Source organism: Gopherus flavomarginatus, chromosome 4 (genome assembly GCF_025201925.1).
Source record: "Gopherus flavomarginatus isolate rGopFla2 chromosome 4, rGopFla2.mat.asm, whole genome shotgun sequence".
In the NCBI taxonomy this organism is placed as follows: domain Eukaryota; kingdom Metazoa; phylum Chordata; order Testudines; family Testudinidae; genus Gopherus; species Gopherus flavomarginatus.
This window is the reverse complement of record NC_066620.1, coordinates 7908048-7927719: the sequence shown is the minus strand read 5'-3', so window position 1 is coordinate 7927719 and position 19672 is coordinate 7908048. Positions and strand designations below refer to the sequence as shown.

The 19672-nt window shown below is 48.7% G+C and overlaps 1 protein-coding gene across 8 annotated transcripts in view; it reads left to right on the top strand.

Annotated features, from left to right (window-relative positions):
- Positions 1 to 19672, top strand: part of GPCPD1 (glycerophosphocholine phosphodiesterase 1) — a 73618-nt gene that overhangs the window by 31796 nt on the left and 22150 nt on the right. For all 8 annotated transcript variants that reach the window (XM_050952117.1, XM_050952116.1, XM_050952118.1 and 5 more), the window contains 4 exons: positions 1537 to 1771; positions 11516 to 11678; positions 16489 to 16621; positions 16870 to 16924. In XM_050952117.1, coding sequence (XP_050808074.1) covers positions 1537 to 1771; positions 11516 to 11678; positions 16489 to 16621; positions 16870 to 16924 — 586 coding nt within the window. The remainder of the gene's footprint in view (positions 1 to 1536; positions 1772 to 11515; positions 11679 to 16488; positions 16622 to 16869; positions 16925 to 19672) is intronic.

The window sequence follows — 19672 nt, the reverse complement described above, 5'->3', positions numbered from 1 at the left end:
GGAAAGGAGATGTAACAGTCCTTGTTAGCTTGAGCTGAGATTCTCTAAACATTTCAACCTAAAACATGCTGTTTTAGATAAAACAGGTTTATTAACTACAGAAAGATCGATTGAGCTCTATGCCTCATACTTACAATCACTTAAAGTTGGCTACATAAGAAATAAAAATAAACTCCCAGTCAAAATTCTGCATACTAAGGTTTGAATCAAACAGCTTTTCTCACCCTAATAGATGTTACAGGCAGCTTACAGTTCCAATACATAGGGTGGATTTCCTTCCCAGCCTGGGACCAATCTCCCCAGTTCAAAATCTATGTCTTCCGGACAATCTTTGAGGTATTGAGATGGAGGAGAGAGGCCAAGTATGTCACTGTCCCTCTCCTCTGCTTCCAGTTGCTAGAAAGATCCTTGCTGTGATGGGGGGATAGGCAGACCCAACTGTGTATGTGTCCTCTCTCTGAGGAGTCTCTGGGAGAGTGGATTCTTCTCAGTGGCAATCAACAAATGTCTGGCTGGTCCTGATGTAAATCTGTTTTACTAGGTTGCCACCGAAAGGCTGGCTGTGGGCATCTCCCAACTTCATGACATATTTCAGTAACACACACATAGCAATACTTCATATCTTCAGAGTCACACAATCCAACAGGGTAGTAATATTCAACAGATCATGACTTCTCAAATGATACCTCACAAGGTATACTTCGTGACATGATTATGGTATGTTTTGTACAGTGCTGATTGTGAGGATTCCAGGGTGCCATTTTGTACTCAGCAGCTAGCCTGTGCCGCCAATGGCCAGGCTGCTGTCGCTATGCTGTTTTTTAGCATGCTAGCTCAGATGAAAGAGGGTGTGGGTTGGTGTGCATGAGCTGCAGACCAGACCTCTAGTTTGTGGCATAGACATATCCTTAGGGATTGTCTACATGGTGAATTAGCGTGCAGCAAGCCAGAGTGTGAGTCTGCAGCATGCTATTTGCTATGTGCTAGCTCGCCATGTGGACCCTGCTACGCTAAAAGTTCTATAGTGCGCTTTGACATCCTCTTCTTTGGGACTGCAAAGCTTTTAGTGCAGAGTAGCATGTCCACTTGGCATGTTAGTGTGGCAAACTACCAAACTATAGAGTCACACTGTGGCTTGCTGCACGCTAACTCATGTAGACAACTCCAATTCTCCTAAGTCACATAGGCATTTTAGAAAATCTTACCCAGTGTCTTGAGCTTTTGTGATGTGCAAGAGCATAAGCTATGAGGTTAAAATCTAAATCTATAGAGGTGTTTTGGAAAGTATAACTAGAGAGTAATGGCTCCAGCATGGGAGGAGTAGGGAAGTATTATCCCACTAATGTTGCCTTGAAATCTGGGTCATCATGATGTTTTGGGAAATATAGGTAATACAGTGGCATATAAAGTTTTTGTGGGGCAGAATCCTACTACATCTCCTGACCTAGTATTTTGTAGGCTTTTGAGTTGCTGCTGTCATTGAAGATGCTTCACTGATTTTCTAGCATCTGATTTGTTTTTCTTCTTGGTGCATAGGGTGAAACTGACTCTAGAAGGCTTGGAGGAAGATCACGACGATGACAACCAAGATAAAACTGTTACTCAGAAAATGTCAAACACTCTGGAGATCTCCTTAATAAGTGATACTGAATACAAATCTCGGCACTCTCAACCAGAATGTGGTTATGGTTTGCAGCCTGATCGATGGACAGAATACAGCATACAGACAATGGAACCAGATAACTTGGAATTAGTCTTTGACTTTTTTGAAGTGAGTACTTGTCTGGCATGTATATTAGGAAGTGATGAGTCCTTGGTGCAGGAAGGGGAATATTAAATTGCTGAACAGCTAGCAATTTTATTTTAAAATTGACTAAAAATATTTAGTCCAGATAAGTGGTTCTCAACCAGGAGTATTTGTACCTCTGAGAGTACACAGAGGTGTTCCAGGGGGTACATCAACTCATCTGTATATTTGCCTAGTTTTACAATGGGCTACAGAAAAAGTCAGTACAAACTAAAATTTCATACAGTGACTTGTTTATAGTGCTCTATATATTATACAGTGAAATGCACGTACAATATTTATAGTCCAATTGATTTATTTTATAGTTATAGGGTAAAAATAAGAAAGCAAGCAATTTTTCAGTAACTGTGTGCTGTGACATTTTTTGTCTGTGTAAGCAAATAGTTTTAAAGTGAGCTGAAACTTGGGGGTACTCAAGACAACTCGGACTCCTGGAAGGGGTACAGTAGTTTGAAAGGTTGATAGACACTAGTCCAGAAAAGAAAGAAATAGTAGGCCAGTTCTTCCTAATTGTTTCACTTACTGCCAACTCAGGTATGGGTCCCACTATTTAGTCAAGGAGTTCTTTACATATCTTAGGAGTCCCTGTGATTTAAGACCAAGCAAAATAATCACTGCTGTTAACCAGAGCTATTTTATTACCAAAAAGAAAACATTAAACAAAATGCAAGTGACGAGAGCAAGTGATAAACTGGTTACTTCCATTACAATCTCTTCTGTATCAACAATATATTGTGACTCTTCAGTATATTTGTCATTAACTAAATGTTTATAGATGGTCAAAATAATTTGTTTCAGGGCAGGTGTACCTGTTGGTTATTAATAAATAGCCAGTCCATTTATAGCTGGTAAAGAAGCAACTGTAACTATATCTATGAAATCAAAGAAGATATTTTAATCAGTTACTTAGAGGAAACCATTTAAGGAGCCTGTCTTGAGACAGGCCGGTTAACCATTATTAAGAGCCTTAAATCCATGTAACTCCCGCTATTTATTTCTGTTTACCATCTATCTCCTGTCCAGGAATACATGGACTAACCACTTTGTGGTTAGCTGGAGTAAAACTGCTAATATTTTAAGTTACAACAGCATTTCACTATTCCAACAAAATCATTACAAGAGATTTTGTTTTTTTAATCTAATAGTTTGGCAGTGTCTTAGTTAACTTTCTCTCACCAGTCCGTGTTCAAGTTTTGGGAAGATTTTCCTTGGGTTGGTTTCTTTTTGAGTCTGCTCAGTTTTTCTTATGTGTCTGTGGCAGCTTGTTTGTAGAGATGGACAGGATGAGTTGCAAAGTGCTTGCTGCCTAAGCAGAGTAACAGGATGTGTGTGAGGGTTGCTCATTCCAGAATCTTGTACTCTTCCCCTTTCTATTTCTGTAAAATTATAAGAGAAAACACAAGCTTGTTTAGATTTCAGGTTGATTGCTGTCACCCTTTAATTGGTTTCATGTCTTCATGGTAGTTCTGGGAGCCCCTTCATCCTTAAGAATATATAGTTTAATACATATACAACATTTCTTTAATTTTCTGTATTTTTGTGGCAGGAAAGATTCAGGTGAGTTTAAAAACTAACTTTCAAAAGTTTCTTTTTAATTTAGTCCACTTTTTTTACAGTCTTTCAGTTTTTAGATTTTTGACAGGGAATATATAAATTTATTTTTAAAATGTCCAAACACTCCTGTTTCTTATGTTTTAGTCCTCAAACAGCTTTTTAAAATTAAATAGCGCTTATGAAGTCTTCAGCTTCAATAATTAAAAAGTCATTGACTCGTAACAGAGTTTGGAGAGAGAATTCTTGTCTTCCAAAAGTGGATGAGCGTATTTAAATGGCTTCCTGAATTAGTAATTAGTTTAGCATCAAATGATTGTGCTATACTTGTACATACTATTCATATAACAATATCTAGCAGTTATTATATGAACGTTTGCAGTTAGATACAAAATATTTGCAAATATACATTTTAAGAGGCTTATGCCATCACTTGAGAAACAGCAAAGGTTTCTGCCTTTAAGTGGAAACGTGAGTTTGAAATGACCAATATCTTCTATAAAACATCTGACCGTAAATGTTCTTGAAGATTAAAGAATGATGACTTCAGTATGTGTACAAAATGAAATATCTTTATTGAAATTGATTTTAGAATTCTTTGGATGACTTTAAAGTAAAGTTCTTCTTCGAGTGATTGCTCACATCCATTCCAGTTAGGTGTGCGCACCGCGCGTGCACGTTCGTCGGAAACTTTTTACCCTAGCAACTCCAGTGGGCCGGCAGGTCGCCCCCTGGAGTGGCGCCGCCATGGCGCCCAATATATATCCCTGCCGGCCCACCCGCTCCTCAGTTCTTTCTTACCGCCGTGTCGGTCGTTGGAACTGTGGAGCGCGGCATAGCTGTCCTCCACGTCCCTAGCTCTCCTTGTTATCTCTCAATTACCTCTCGTACTGTTATAGTGTTAATTAGATTGTTAAGTGTAGTTAGATAGTAGTTAAGTTAAATAAGTTGTAAATAGTTCTTCGCCGGGGGCTTAGCCCTTCCCGGCACCCGGCACCGGGCTCATGCCTGGTTCGCCGGGCTTCAAGCAGTGTGCGGCCTGCAAGAAGCCTATGCCCACCAGCGACCCCCACGACGCGTGCCTGAAGTGCCTGGGGGAAGCGCACAGATCGGACAAGTGCCGCATCTGCAAGGCTTTTAAGCCAAGAACAAAGAAGGAGAGGGATCAAAGACTCCGAACTCTCCTTATGGAGGCGGCACTTGACCCGGCGGCTTCGCAGGCCGTGATCTCGGCGCCGGCACCGGAGCGCACCGGCACCGAAAAGACTCCCCGGCACCGACCTTCTCCGGCACCGGGGACAGAACCGAGGCCGTCGAAGACTACTCCTCCGGCCAGGCAGACCCGACTGGAGCGCCCGGCCTCAACATCGGCCGCGGCACCACCGGCACCGTTGACTCCGGGCCCGGTGGGTCCGTCGAGTCCGGTGCCACCAAGCTCCCCCATGAGATCTGGGGTTGAGATATTGGTCCCGTCCACGCCGGAGACCTTCGTCTCGGCTCGGGACCTCATAGCCCTGACTGAGCCCACTCAGCTGCCACCCCCGGTACCTCCGGTGCGGGTCGTGTCCAGAGGCAAGCCCATGATGTCGGCACCGTCTCGGGACTCACGCTCACGATCGAGGTCCCGACGCCACGGTCGCTCCAGATCCCGCCGCCGCTCGCAGTCCCGGCACCGCTCCCCTAGGCGGTACCGGTCGCACTCGCGGCACCGGTCGGCCTCAAGACGGTTGCGGTCGGACTCCAGCCGCCGATACCGGCGCCGCGACTCCAGGAGCCAGTCCCGACGTTACTCGCCGCACCGGTCGACCTCCCGGCACCGAGCTGGTGGCAGGTCCAGGTCCCGGTCAACCTCCCGGCACCGCGTCGGTGGCAGGTCCCGGTCTCGATCCCGGCACCGAAGCGACGGCCGGTACCGGTCCAGATCCCGGCACCGTGACAGGTCCCGGTCCCGGCACCGTTACTCCCGGCACCGGTCCCCGGCACCGAGACGTTCGCCCGTGCCGACCCGCGCGGACCCTTACCAACCAGGGTCAGCCCCGCCGTGGCCTTCTAGACAGCCGTCGGTCTCTTCCCAAACGGACAGCGGGTATGTGCTGGGCACCGACCGGCAAGCGGCGCTATTTGGCGATCCGCCTCAACAAGACCAAGGCCCGCAGCAATGGGGGTTCTGGACACCCTGGGCATACCATCAAGCCCAGGGGCCCCAACAGCTCCCCGCTAGGCCTGCGACGGCGGAGCGCAGGGCGCCGGAAGCCTCATTGTCTCGCCCCCCTCCCTCCCCGGATGGGGAGGAAGGGTCCAAGCAACAAGATTCTGCTCTGGCTCCTGAGGCAGAGGCGAGGGCCGAGGGAGACCCTCCATTAGACACTCTCTTGCCGGGGGTCTCCTCATCCTCCTCCCCTGATGAAGCGGTGGCTGGTACCTCCTCCAACAGCGCCCCCCCGCTGGATCTCAGGGCGCACCAAGACCTCCTCAGGCGAGTAGCTCAAAATCTGAGTCTGCAAGCCGAGGAGGTCTCCGAAATAGAGGATCCGATTGTCACCATCCTCTCAGCAGATGCTCCCACCAGGGTCGCCCTGCCCTTCATAAGAACCATCCAGGCAAACGCCAACACCATCTGGCAGTCTCCGGCCTCCATCCCCCCTACTGCGAAGGGTGTCGAGAGGAAGTACATGGCCCCTTCTAAAGGCTATGAGTACCTCCATGTGCACCCGACACCGTGTTCCCTGGTGGTTCAATCGGTGAACGGCAAAGAGCGTCATGGGCAGGAGGCTCCAGCCCCCAAATCCAGAGAGGCCAGGCGAATGGACCTCCTCGGCCGTTAGGTATACTCGGCTGGGGCGCTGCAGCTCAGGGTTTCCAACCAGCAAGCCCTGCTGAGCAGATACGCCTTCAATTCCTGGGTGGCAGCAGACAAATTCAAGGAGCTGCTGCCACAAGACGCTCGCCAAGAATTTACAGCCATCTTGGACGAAGGCAAGAAGGTTGCTCGCACGTCCTTGCAAGCCTCTTTGGACGCTGCAGACTCGGCTGCCCGTACCCTCGCATCGGGAGTAACGATGCGTCGCATCTCCTGGCTGCAGGTTTCTGGCCTTCCGCCGGAGCTCCAGCATACCATACAGGACCTCCCTTTCGAAGGCCAGGGCCTGTTCTCTGAAAAGACAGACCCCAGACTCAAGAGTCTGAAAGATAATCGGGTCATTATGCGGTCCCTAGGGATGCACACACCGGGAACACAACGCAGACCCTTCCGGCCACAGCAACAACAACAGCGCAGGCCGTATTCCCAGTTCCGCCAGCGGCAGGACCTTAACAGGCGCCGCGGCAGGAACGGAAGGCGCAGGCATTCGGGGAACCAAGGGGGGCAGAACCAAGGCCCCTCTAAGCCCCCGCCTGGACCTAAGCCTTCATTTTGAAGGTGCGCCCGAGGGCGCAGTAACAGTTTCCCCCATGGATCCTTCCCCCCCGTTTTCCAACTGCCTTTCGTTTTTCCTCCCGGCGTGGTCCCAAATAACATCGGACCGCTGGGTCTTACGCACGGTGCAGACGGGATACCGCCTGCAGTTTGTATCATTTCCTCCTTCCCGCCCCCCTTCCTCGTCCCTCTTCAGGGACCCCTCTCACGAGCAATTCCTTCGACAGGAGGTACAGACGCTCCTCAGCAAAGGAGCTATAGAGGCGGTTCCGGAAAACGAGAAAGGCAAGGGGTTTTATTCCCGCTACTTTCTGATCCCCAAGGCCAAGGGAGGCCTCAGGCCTATCCTCGACCTGCGAGAGCTCAACAAATACCTGGTGAAGTTGAAGTTCCGCATGGTATCCCTGGGGACCATTATCCCATCCCTGGATCCGGGAGACTGGTACGCCGCCCTCGACATGCAGGACGCGTATTTTCACATTGCCATTTGGCCACACCACAGACGTTTCCTTCGCTTCGTGGTGGGCCCCCTTCATTACCAATTTGCAGTCCTCCCATTTGGCCTGTCCACGGCCCCGAGGGTGTTTACAAAATGCATGGCAGTTGTTGTGGCGCATCTTCGGCGCAATCGTATCCACGTGTTTCCTTATCTGGACGATTGGTTGATTCGGGGCACGTCGGAACAACAAGTCTGCAGCCATGTCCGCGTGATCACCGGCATGTTCGCCACTTTGGGCCTCCTGATAAACACGGACAAGTCCACCCTGATTCCCACACAGAGGGTGGAATTCATCGGGGCCGTCCTGGACGCTACTGTGGCCAGGGCCTTACTGCCATTGCAGAGGTTCCAGGCCTTGTCGGCGATTGTTCAACGACTGCGGACAGCCCCCTTGACATCAGTGCGGACATGTCTAACCCTGTTAGGCCACATGGCGGCTTGCACCTTTGTGACCGGTTACGCTCGGCTCTGCATGAGGCCCCTCCAGTTGTGGCTCATCGATCATTACAGGCCGACAAGACAGCCGCTAGACATGCTAGTCACAATCCCCCAGAGGGTGTTAGATTCTCTCGGCTGGTGGCTAGACCAGTCCGTGCTATGTGCGGGTCTCCCTTTCCACCCACCTCAGCCTTCGGTGTCCCTGACAACGGATGCCTCAGATCTAGGCTGGGGGGCCCACCTAGGGACCCTGAGAACGCAGGGCCTGTGGTCCCAGGAGGAGGTCGGGTTACACATCAACATGCGGGAGTTGAGAGCGGTCCGCCTTGCTTGTCAAACGTTCTGTCATCAGCTTCAGGGTCGCTGTGTCGCGGTGTTCACCGACAACACGACGACCATGTATTATATCAACAAGCAAGGCGGCACCAGATCCTCCCCCCTGTGCCACGAGGCGATGCGACTCTGGGACTTTTGTATAGCCCACTCCATTCACCTCACGGCTTCCTTCCTCCCCGGAGTACGAAACACGCTGGCGGATCGATTGAGCAGATCCTTCCTGTCGCACGAGTGGTCCCTTCGCCCGGACGTCGCCCTCTCCATCTTCTGGAGGTGGGGTTATCCCCGGGTGGACCTCTTCGCGTCCAGGGGGAACAGGAAGTGCCAAGCGTTCTGCTCCTTTCAGGGCAGGGAGCCCGGGTCGATAGCGGATGCCTTCCTTATTCAGTGGTCGACCCACCTATACTATGCGTTTCCCCCGTTCCCTCTGGTCCACAGGGTCCTTCTGAAGGTGCGCAGGGACAGGGCTCTCGTGATCATGGTAGCCCCGGCATGGCCCAGACAGCACTGGTACCCCATGCTGCTGGACCTGACCATAGCCGACCCAGTTCCCCTGCCCCTTCACCCGGACCTGATTACCCAGGAGCACGGGACCCTCTGTCACCCGGACCTGCAGTCGCTGCACCTGGCGGCGTGGCTCCTGCGTGGCTGACTGGTTCCGAGCTGCGCTGCTCCACGCCGGTGAGGGAGGTGCTTTTGGGCAGCAGGAAGCCTTCCACGAGAGCGACATATTCGGCCAAGTGGAAGCGTTTCTCCTGTTGGTGCGCGGAAAGAAATCTCCGCCCTATGGAAGTTTCGGTAGCCGACATCTTAGACTACGTTTGGTCCCTCAAACTGCAAGGTCTGGCCATATCGTCGTTGCGAGTTCACCTAGCAGCTATCTCCACCTTTCACCCGGGTGCGGATGGTCGCTCTGTTTTTTCTCACCCAACGGTGTCTAGATTCCTTAAGGGGCTAGAACGTTTATACCCTAACGTCCGTCCCCCTGCTCCAACCTGGGATCTTAACCTGGTGTTGTCCCGACTCATGGGACCCCCCTTTGAACCGTTAGCCACTTGCTCCCTGCTTTACCTCTCTTGGAAGACTGCCTTTCTAGTAGCTATCACCTCAGCTAGACGGGTGTCGGAACTCCGGGCTCTTGTGGTAGACCCCCCATATACGGTCTTCCACAAAGATAAGGTGCAGCTGAGACCACACCTGGCCTTTCTCCCCAAGGTAGTCTCAGCCTTCCACGTCAACCAAGAGATTTTCCTCCCGGTTTTTTTCCCGAAACCTCACTCCTCAGGCAGGGAGCAGCAGCTCCACTCGCTTGATGTCCGTAGGACTCTCGCGTTCTACATGGAGAGGACTAAGCCCTTCCGCAAATCCCCCCAGCTTTTCGTGGCGGTAGCGGACCGCATGAAAGGGCTTCCTATCTCCTCCCAGAGGTTATCCTCTTGGGTAACGTCCTGCATCAGGACCTGCTATGACTTGGCCCATGTCCCTACGGGCCGTGTGACTGCGCATTCTACCAGGGCGCAGGCGTCGTCGCTGGCTTTCCTCGCCCGTGTGCCCATCCAGGAAATCTGTCGGGCAGCGACCTGGTCATCGGTCCACACCTTTGCTTCCCACTACGCCCTGGTCCAGCAGTCTAGAGAGGATGCGGCCTTCGGATCTGCAGTGCTCCATGCCGCTACTTCTCACTCCGACCCCACCGCCTAGGTATGGCTTGGGATTCACCTAACTGGAATGGATGTGAGCAATCACTCGAAGAAGAAAAGACGGTTACTCACCTTTGTAACTGTTGTTCTTCGAGATGTGTTGCTCACATCCATTCCACACCCGCCCTCCTTCCCCACTGTCGGAGTAGCCGGCAAGAAGGAACTGAGGAGCGGGTGGGCCGGCAGGGATATATATTGGGCGCCATGGCGGCGCCACTCCAGGGGGCGACCTGCCGGCCCACTGGAGTTGCTAGGGTAAAAAGTTTCCGACGAACGTGCACGCGCGGCGCGCACACCTAACTGGAATGGATGTGAGCAACACATCTCGAAGAACAACAGTTACAAAGGTGAGTAACCGTCTTTTCTTCTTTGAGTGCTTGCTCATGTCTATTCCACAGTAGGTGTGCGTGCTCGCCACATACACATTCCTCTCCAAGGTGGTCTCCACCTTTCACATGAACCAGGACGTCTTCCTACCTGTCTTCTGCCCTAAGCCACACGCTTCTAACGAGGAACGCTGCCTCCATACTTTCAATGTGCACAGGGCACTTGCCTTTTATCTGGAGTGGACTAAGCCGTTCCATAGGTGTTTGCAACTCTTTGTTGCCTTGGCAGAGCGCATGAAGGGCCAACCGATCTCCATCCAGAGACTGTCTCGGCGGATCACATTGTGCATCCGAACATGCTACGACCTAGCAGGGGTTCCCGCACCACCTATCGTAAGGGCTCAGTCGACAAGGGTTCAGGCCTCATCGGCTGACTTTGTGGCCCACGTCCCTATCCAGGACATCTGTAGGGCCGCTACCTGGTCCTCAGTACACACTTTCACGTTGCACTATGCGATAGTCTCCCATGCCAGGGATGACACTGTTTTTGGTAGGGCTGTGCTCCTACCAGGGGATCCATAAACTTCTACCCACCTCCCTCGCCCATAGCTTGTAATCAGTTACTGTGAAATACACATGAGCAAGCACTCGAAGAAGAAAGGACGGTTATCTGTTCCGTAACTGACGTTCTTTGAGATGTGTTGCTCATGTCTATTCCACATCCCACCCTCCTTCCCTACTGTCAGAGTTGGTCCGGCAAGAAGAAACTGAGGGTGGGGGGAGCGCATGGATCCCCTTATAGCGCGCCATAGTGGCGCCACTCCAGGGGTCACAGCAGCGCTCCCCCTACGAGTACTGCTGAGGGAAAAACTTCCGGCACCAGTGCACGTGGCGAGCACGCACGCTTATTGTGAAATAGAGATGAGCAACACATCTCAAATGCCAATTACGGAACAGGTAACTGTCCTTTCTGCCTGCATACCCTCTGACCTTTTCCTTCTCCCAGAAAAATACTGTATATAGTGTAATCATATATTTAATAACCTAGTTTAACTATAAGTCCTGAATAAGATACTGGGCTTTGTATGTCATAAAGCCAGAATAAACTGTGCAAACCAAAAGAGTGGCTGAAATTCTGCAAGAGTCTCAACTTTTTTTTCCTACAGTTCTATCAAATTCAGATTTCATATTTCTGATAATTTACAATAACAGTGAGGTCAGGTTTGTGTGTAACACAAGTACATTTGAATTTAAAAAGAGGGATCTCATAATGAAGCAAACTGGAGGGGTATCTTTCGTTTTATATCAGTGCTAGTCTACATTTGCTCGTCAAGCAGAATTTCCATGACTATGGAGAGTTTATATTGTCATTCATACATATAGCCGTAATTTAATGTCGTCTTCTGTTTTTTAAAAAGAAAACCTAATACTTGTCATTTTTAGGAAGATCTAAGCGAAAGAGTATTACAAGGAGATGAACTTCCAGGCCATGTGGGTACTGCATGCCTCTTATCCTCCATGATTGCAGAACTGGGAAAGAGTGCTGGAATTCTCACACTTCCTATTATGAGCAGAAGTTCAAGAAAAACCATTGGAAAAGTAAGAGGTATGATTGATAAAAAACAAGAACTTCAACATAAACTACCTTAAAATTAGACTGACGGTTTTGTTTAAAGTGCTGTGTTTGGCCATTTAATCCAATGATTTCAGAATGCATAGCCTAATGTGTTAGGTTGAATTCATAGAAGTTGTTTTTTTAGAAATCGTTTTTATACAATCGATAGTGTGTGTCCCCACACAAAATGCTCTAAGTCCTGGGCAGACATGGGAGTGACTCAGCCAGGTCATTTCCATCTTCTGCCGAGCACCCAGGAGATGAAGATGGCTAGTAGTCATACTGAACCGTTTGCTGCCAGCCTAGGATGTAAAAGATAGATGGAGTGGATCAAAACAGGAAATAGACCTGCTTTGTTTTATATTCATTTGCTTCTCCCCTCCCTTCCCCCCTCCGTGAGATCAACGGCCTGCTAAACCCAGGGTTTTGAGTTCAGTCCTTGAGGCCATTCTGTGTGACAGTTGTTTGTGTTTTTTCTTAATGCAAAGCCACCCCCTTTTGTTGATTTTAATTCCCTGCAAGCCATGTCATCAGTTGCCCCTCCAACCATCAGAGCAATGGGAGACAATCATCTTGCGCCTTTTTTCAGCGCAGATGCTACAGCACTGAGATCATAAAGCCCGCTCAGATCACTACAGCAATTATGAGCACTGTAAACACCACGTGCATTATTCTGGAATATATGCATAACCAGAACCTGCAAAAGCAAAACCAGGCGAGGAGATGACAGCAGCACGGTTATCAGAGTGATGAAGACATAGACATGGACAGAGACGTCATACAAAGTATGGGCCTTGGCAGTGTGCACATTATGGTGTTAATGGGGCAGGTTCATGCCATGGAATGCCGATTCTGGGCCCAGGAAACAAGCACAGACTGGTGAGACTGCATAGTGTTGCACGTCTGGGATGATTCCCAGTGGCTGTGAAACTTTCACATGCATAAGGGCACTTTCATGGAACTTTGTGACTTGCTTTCCCCTGCCCTGAAGCGCTAGAATACCAAGATGAGAGCAGCCCTCGCAGTTGAGAAGCGAGTGGCGATAGTCCTGTGGAAGCTTGTAATGACAGACAGCTATCGGTCAGTTGGGCATCAATTTGGAGTGGGCAAATCTACTGTGGGGGCTGCTGTGATCCAAGTAGCCAACACAATCAAAGAGCTGCTGATATCAAGGGTAATGACTCTGGGAAATGTGCAGGACATAGTGGATGGCTTTGCTGCAATGGGGAGTCCCTAACTGTGGTGAGGCGATAGGTGGAACCCATATCCCTATCTTGGCACTGGAGCACCAAGCCAGCGAGTACATAAACTGAAAGGGGTACTTTTCAGTGGTGCTGTAGGCACTAGTGGATCACAATGGACATTTCATCAACATCAATGTGGGATGGCTAGGAAAGGTACATGACGCTTGCATCTTCAGGAACTCTGGTCTGTTTCAAAAGCTGCAGCAAGGGACTTTCTTCCCACACCAGAAAAGAACCGTTGGAGGTGTTGAAATGCCTATAGTGCCTACCCCTTAATGCCATGGCTCACAAAGCCATGCAAGCAGCCTGAACAGTAGTCAGGAGCTGTTCAGCTATAGGTTGAGCAAGTACAGAATGGTGGTAGAATGTGCATTTGGACGTTTGAAAGCGTGCTGGCGCAGTTCACTGACTCAGATAGACCTCAGCGAAACCAATATTCCCATTGTTATTACTGCTTGCTGTGTGCTCCACAATATCTGTGAGAGTAAGGGGGAGACGTATATGGCGGGGTGGGAGGTTGAGGCAAATCGCCTGGCCGCTGATTAGGCGCAGCCAGACGCCAGCGCGGTTAGAGTACAGGAGCATGTGGTGTGCATCAGGGAAGCTTTGAAAACCAGTTTCATGACTGGCCAGGCTATGTTGTGAAAGTTCTCGTTTTCTCCTTGGTGGACACCCCCCTACCCCTTGGCTCACTTTACTTCCCTGTAAGCTAGCCGCTCTCCCCTCCCCTCTTCAGTCACTGCTTGCAGAAGCAATGAAGTCATTGTTGCTACATATTCTTTATTAATTCGTAACGCAAATAGAGGAATAACTGCCAAGGTAGCCCAGGTGAGGTGGGGGAGGAGGGAGGCACCGGGTAGAGTGTGGTAGGAGGGAAGGGCAAGGCCACACTGCACTTTAAAACTTATTGAATGCCAGCCTTCTGTTGCTTGGGCAATCCTCTGGGGTGGAGTGGCTGGGTGGCCAGAGGCCGCCCCACCGCATTCTTGAGCATCTGGATGAGGAGGCTATGAAACTTGGGGAGAAGGGCTGTTGGTTACACAGGGCCTGTAGTGGCGGTCTCTGCTCTTGTTGCCTTTCCTGCAGCTCAGCCATACTCTGGAGCATATGAGTTTGATCCTCCAGCAGCCTGAGCACTGACTCCTGCCTTCTATCAGCAAGCTTACGCCACCTCTCATCTTCAGCCCGCCACTTACTCTCTTAAGCCCGCCACCTCTCCTCACGTTCATATTGTGCTTTCCTGCATTCTGACATTGTCTGCCTCCACACATCCTGCTGTGCTCTGTCAGTGTGGGAGGACAGCATGAGTTCAGAGAACATTTCATAGACTCATAGACTCATAGACTGATAGGTCAGAAGGGACCAATCTGATCATCTAGTCTGACATCCTAAGTGCTTTTTTTTTTTTCGCCTTCTAATCTTCGCTAGCCTCTGGGAAGGAGAAACATATGCAGCTGGTGGAGGGGGAAAAAAAAGGGAGAGTGGTAGTTAAAAAGACACATTTTATAGAACAGTGGGTACACTCTCTCATGGTAAACCTTGCTGTTAACATTACATAACACATGCTTTAGTTACAAGGTCGCATTTTGCCTCTTACTGAGGGAGGGCCTGCTGGTTTGGTGTGAGAGATCACTCAGACAGGGCCAGGCAACAGAATTCGGCTTGGAGGCAACCATGGTAAGCCACAGTCTTTTGGCTTCTTTAACCTTCATAACATATGGGAATGGTTTCAAACAACAGCGCCTGCATTTCCCATACCAAGCGGCCGTTGGGTTGGCCATTTAAAATGGGTTGGCAGTTTAAAAGGTGGGGCCGCAGTTTGCAGGTTAGCGTGCAGCACAAACCCAACTTAACACCTTCCCCCCCCCCCCACACACACACACAATTCTCTGGGATGATCGCTTCACCCCTCCCCCCACTGTGTGGCTAACAGAAAGGAACATTTCTGTTCAGCCACAGGCAAACAGCCTAGGAGGAACGGGCACCTCTGAATGTCCCCTTAATAAAATCACCCTATTTCAACTAGGTGACCATGGATGATATCACTGTCCTGAGGATAACACTGAGAGACAAGGAACGGATGTTTGAATGCCAGCAAACATCGGGACTATATGCTGTGTTATGCAATGATTCCAGGCTACGTGCTGCTCGCCTGGCATGGTAAAGTGTCCTACCATGGTAGGACAGAATAAGGCTGCCCTCCCCAGAAACATTTTGCAAAGGCTTTGGGAGTGCATCCAGGAGAGCTTTATGGAGATGTCCGTGGAGGATTTCTGCTCCATCCACAGACACGTTAACAGACTTTGCCAGTAGCTGTACTAGCCACAAATGCCAGGGCAAATTAATCATTAAACGTGCTTGCTTTTAAACCATGTCTAATATTTATAAAGGTACACTCACCAGAGGTCCCTTCTCCACCTTCAGAGTCCGGGAGCCTGCCTTGGGTGGGTTCTGGGGTTACTGACTCCAGATCCAGAGTGAGAAACCGATCCTGGCTGTTGAGAAAACCAGTTTCTCCACTTCTTTGCTGTGAGCTATCTTCAACCACCTCCTCTTCCTCTTCCTCATCCCCCAAACCCGCTTCCGTGTTGCATTCTACTCCATTGATGGAGTCAAAGCACAGGGTTGGGGTACTGGTGGCTGCCCCCCTAGAATGGCATGCAGCTCATCATAGAAGCGACATATCTGGGTCTATGACCCGGAGCGGCCGCTTGCCTCTCTGGTTTTTTGGTAGGCTTGCCTGAGCTCCTTAGTTTTCACACGAGTCCCTGTCATAGCCTCTGTCCTTCATGCCCTTGGAGACTTTTTCAAATGTTTTGGCATTTCGTTTACTGGAACAGAGTTCAACTAGCACGGATTCGTCTCCCCATACAGCAATCAGATCCTGCACCTCCCGTTTGGTCCATGCTGGAGCTCTTTTGCAATTCTGCTACTCCATGGTCACCTGTGCTGATGAGCTCTGCATGGTCACCTGTGCTGATCAGCTCGCCACGCTGGCCAAACAGGAAACAAAATTCAAAGTTCGTGGGCCTTTTCCTGTCTACCTGGCCAGTGCATCTGAGTTGAGAGTGCTGTCCAGAGCGGTCACAATGGAGCACTCTGGGATAGCTCCCGGAGGCCAATACCATCAAATTGCATCCACACTACCCCAAATTTGACCTGGCAAGGCCGATTTCAGTGCTAATCCCCTCATCGGAGGTGGAGTAAAGAAATCGATGTAAAGAGCCCTTTAAGTTGGAAAAAAGGGCGTCATCTTGTGGATGTGTCCAGGCTTAAATCGAGGTAATGCTGCTAAATTCGACCAAAAATCGTAGTGTCGACCAGGCCTTAGAAATTAACTTACTTAATTTTTTTTTTCACTTTAAGATGGCTGTGGTGGTATTTAAAGATAATTTCCTAGCATGTGTGCATAGTTATTGTGCATCAGGAAATTCTGTAGACTTGCAGTAAATTCTCAAGTGCAGTGGCTCTGAATCAGCTCCAGAGATATAGCCAGACTGCTTTACTTAAAACCATCACGTTTTTATGACATTCAAAACAATGTGTTTTCTTTATAGTGGACTACATAATTATAAAGCCGATATCAGGATACATTTGTGATATGCAAGCTTCATATGCTAAATACTGGAGACCAAGAACAACACTAGATGTTGGACATAGGGGTGCAGGAAACTCTACAACAACTACCAAGTAAGTAAATTTGTACCTGAATTGTGATATTTTGTCTAGTCCCACATACTTCATTTTTGTAGGTATCCACTTGTGTAAATAAGTTTGCCAGGTCAATTTTTATGAAAAACTCATAGCAGTTTTTAAGTGATTTTATTCTAAATGTGAGTTTTCCTTTAAAACTAAAATTGCTGATGGGTGTGTGTGTGTGTGTGCGCGCGCGCACATTGTCTTACTTCTAACAATTTTTCCCTCTGTTTCTATTTCAGACTTGCTAAAGTTCAAGAGAACACTGTTGCTTCTCTGCGGAATGCTGCTAGCCATGTATGTGTGGGTGTATATAGAAACAAGCTATTTGTAAAAATACATCTGATATTTTGTGTTAAGGATCTAGTGATTCAGCAATTCAGTCAGGAAAATCTTAAGTGAAAAGAAAAAAATAGTCAAATACACAAAGTATGGAACTTTAATAGCAACTCCATAGGCATGGTTGTTACTTTCTTTTATAAGCTCACTTTAGACTTTCATTCTCAAACTCACTTTTCCACCTTAAAATTTGCAGATGTTGCTTCTAACAGATGGAGAACTTTAGAGAGCTAATCTCAAATCCTACAGAGTCACACGTAAGGCGTAACTTGTAAACATGTGAGTAGCTCACTGAAGGCAATAGGCAAGATTCTGGCTCTGAAATCCGTGGATAAATTCGTACGGACTTCAGTAGGGCCAGGATTTCATCTGGTGGGGACAGGTCAGGTATATGAAGTTGATTTGCATAAATCTTTTAAGGATTATGGCCTTGGAGGTTAATTGGAAAAGACATTTTAGAGATGAGTTTGAAAAATTAAATCTTTCATTTTTTCAAAATGTGTTTTATATTGAAATCTAATTTTTACTTGTCTTCAACGAGAACTAGTACCTCTGACTTTTTAAAGGTTAGATGGTTAATTTCGGGGATATTCATTTAGAATTCACGGTGCAGATATTCTGCCATTTAGTCTGAGGTTGCATTCAGACTTTCCTGTCCAAAGATCTTGATCAGAGGATAGGTATGTCTACGCTACGCATGTTACAGCACAGCTGGAGCAGTACTACCATGGCTGCGCTGTGACGTGGGTGGTGTAGACATACTTTATCACTGGCGGAGAGCGTTCCTGGTGATTTAAAAAAACAAAACCACCCCTAACATCTTTTAGCGCTGAAAGTGGCAGTGTAGACGCAGCCTAAGATGAAGGAAGTGTTAATGGACTCGGGGACTGAAAGGAAGGTGGTAAGCAGGTTATGAGATGTCTGGTCGCACTCCCTTTTTCAGACTGAGAATGAGGTGAGGCTCTTGAGGAGATGCTGCTGTGAGATAGTTTCTTGGCATTACGGATCCTTGAAAGTCTGCTAGGAGCAGACTGACCTTAACCTTTCTGTTAGTTTATCACTTCCTTGTCACTGTGTTCTCTCAGAAGTCCTGTAGTTGAAAGGTGATTTCTGTGCATTACTTTCTGCTGTGGCATAGTTAACTTGCTGTCTGAATGCCATGTCAGTGCTTGTAGTATGCAGCAGAGCAAGTTTCATTGCCTACTTCAGGGATGTTGCAGTCCAAACGTACTACATATTCATGTTAAGGACTTTTAAGGAAAGTCTGATTTATTATTTCTTCTTTGAGTAGTGTCCCTCTGGGTGCTCCGCTGTAGGTTTGTCTGTGTCCCTGCACTGCCGACTGGAGAAGTCTGATAGCTGTGTCTGTTTGGCCTCTGCATGCCCTGCCTCCCCCACGCCATTCCTTCCCCCCGCCCCGCGCTGCTATGAGGCTAACCAGAGTTGCGTGGGCAAACTCTTCTCAGCCACCTGGACTAGCAAGGGAGCTTTCGCTGTCCGTTAGTGGATCTTAAGTTCTTTAGAATTGTTAATTTTTAGCTACCTTTTGGAGCTTCCCTTTCTTTTCTCCTTTATCTTTTATTTACCAACCAACCTCTTCCCTCCCCCCCAAAAAAACAAACCAACAACAAAAAACTCGATGCTTTATTTAGACTTAGTCTTTCTTCAGCCCCCTGTCTAGGGAACTCCCCTGGACAGGGTATGCCCAGTTCAGTGGGCTTCAAGAAGAGTCTCAGTTGCAAGGAATCTATCCAGATGACTAACTGACATTCTCAGTGCATCTGCTGTCTGGTAAAGGACCATATTCCCCAGAAGTATGGTTTTATGCCAACAACTGAAGCCCAGATTCGGAAAGGATAGAGAACTGAGACTCAAGCTTCTCCTAATGGAGGTGTCCCTTCAACCACTCTCAAAGCTGTGCCAAGACCCCAGAAGGTGGGAAGCCTCACCACAGCCCTCTACATCTAAGGGTAGTGAGCCCAAGAAGGCAACCATGAGCCACTCGCATGAGGCCTTTAAGAAAAGGGCAGTGAGGCCCCACTGTGAGCCCCAACTGAGCTGAGAACAATCTCTGGCTCGGTCAATATTATTAGTATTGACAGCACCGAAGACATCTAAGTCTGGTACCTAAAGCTCACACAGTACCAACTTGACAGAGCATGTTGGGCTGCATAAGGACCATATGGGCACAGGCAAGGAATCATTAGTATGAACAAGACGTGAGAATTCCAGAGAATCTACCATGGGGAAGGTTTCTTCAGCCTACATCAGTACGGTCTTTGGCACACTAGACACTGATGGACTACACTATCAGGTCCACATCACAGGCTCCTTTGGTGCAGACATCTTGGCACTGTCAACCGCCACCAGTAATGATGTCTTAGGCACAACGGGACTTCTGGTATGTGTCAGACACTGAAAGGTCTGGACAAGCATAAGGCATCTCATAACCTGCTCTACTGGATTCACCTCTACTTGGTACTGGGGCCCCGGTACAAGTCCACCCAGAGCACCAGACTTGGAGGCAACATCATGTCATGCGCCCTCATTTTCAAGTACTGAGTTGGATAGTGAGCAAGAGGATGTGGTCTCTTGCTGCTCTTCTTACCCATCCTACAGTACCCATTTCCAGTATGGACCTCAACTGTACTGCCCTTTTGATCTGCAGCCTCCCTGATATGGGCAGCCATGGTATCTACCATGGGG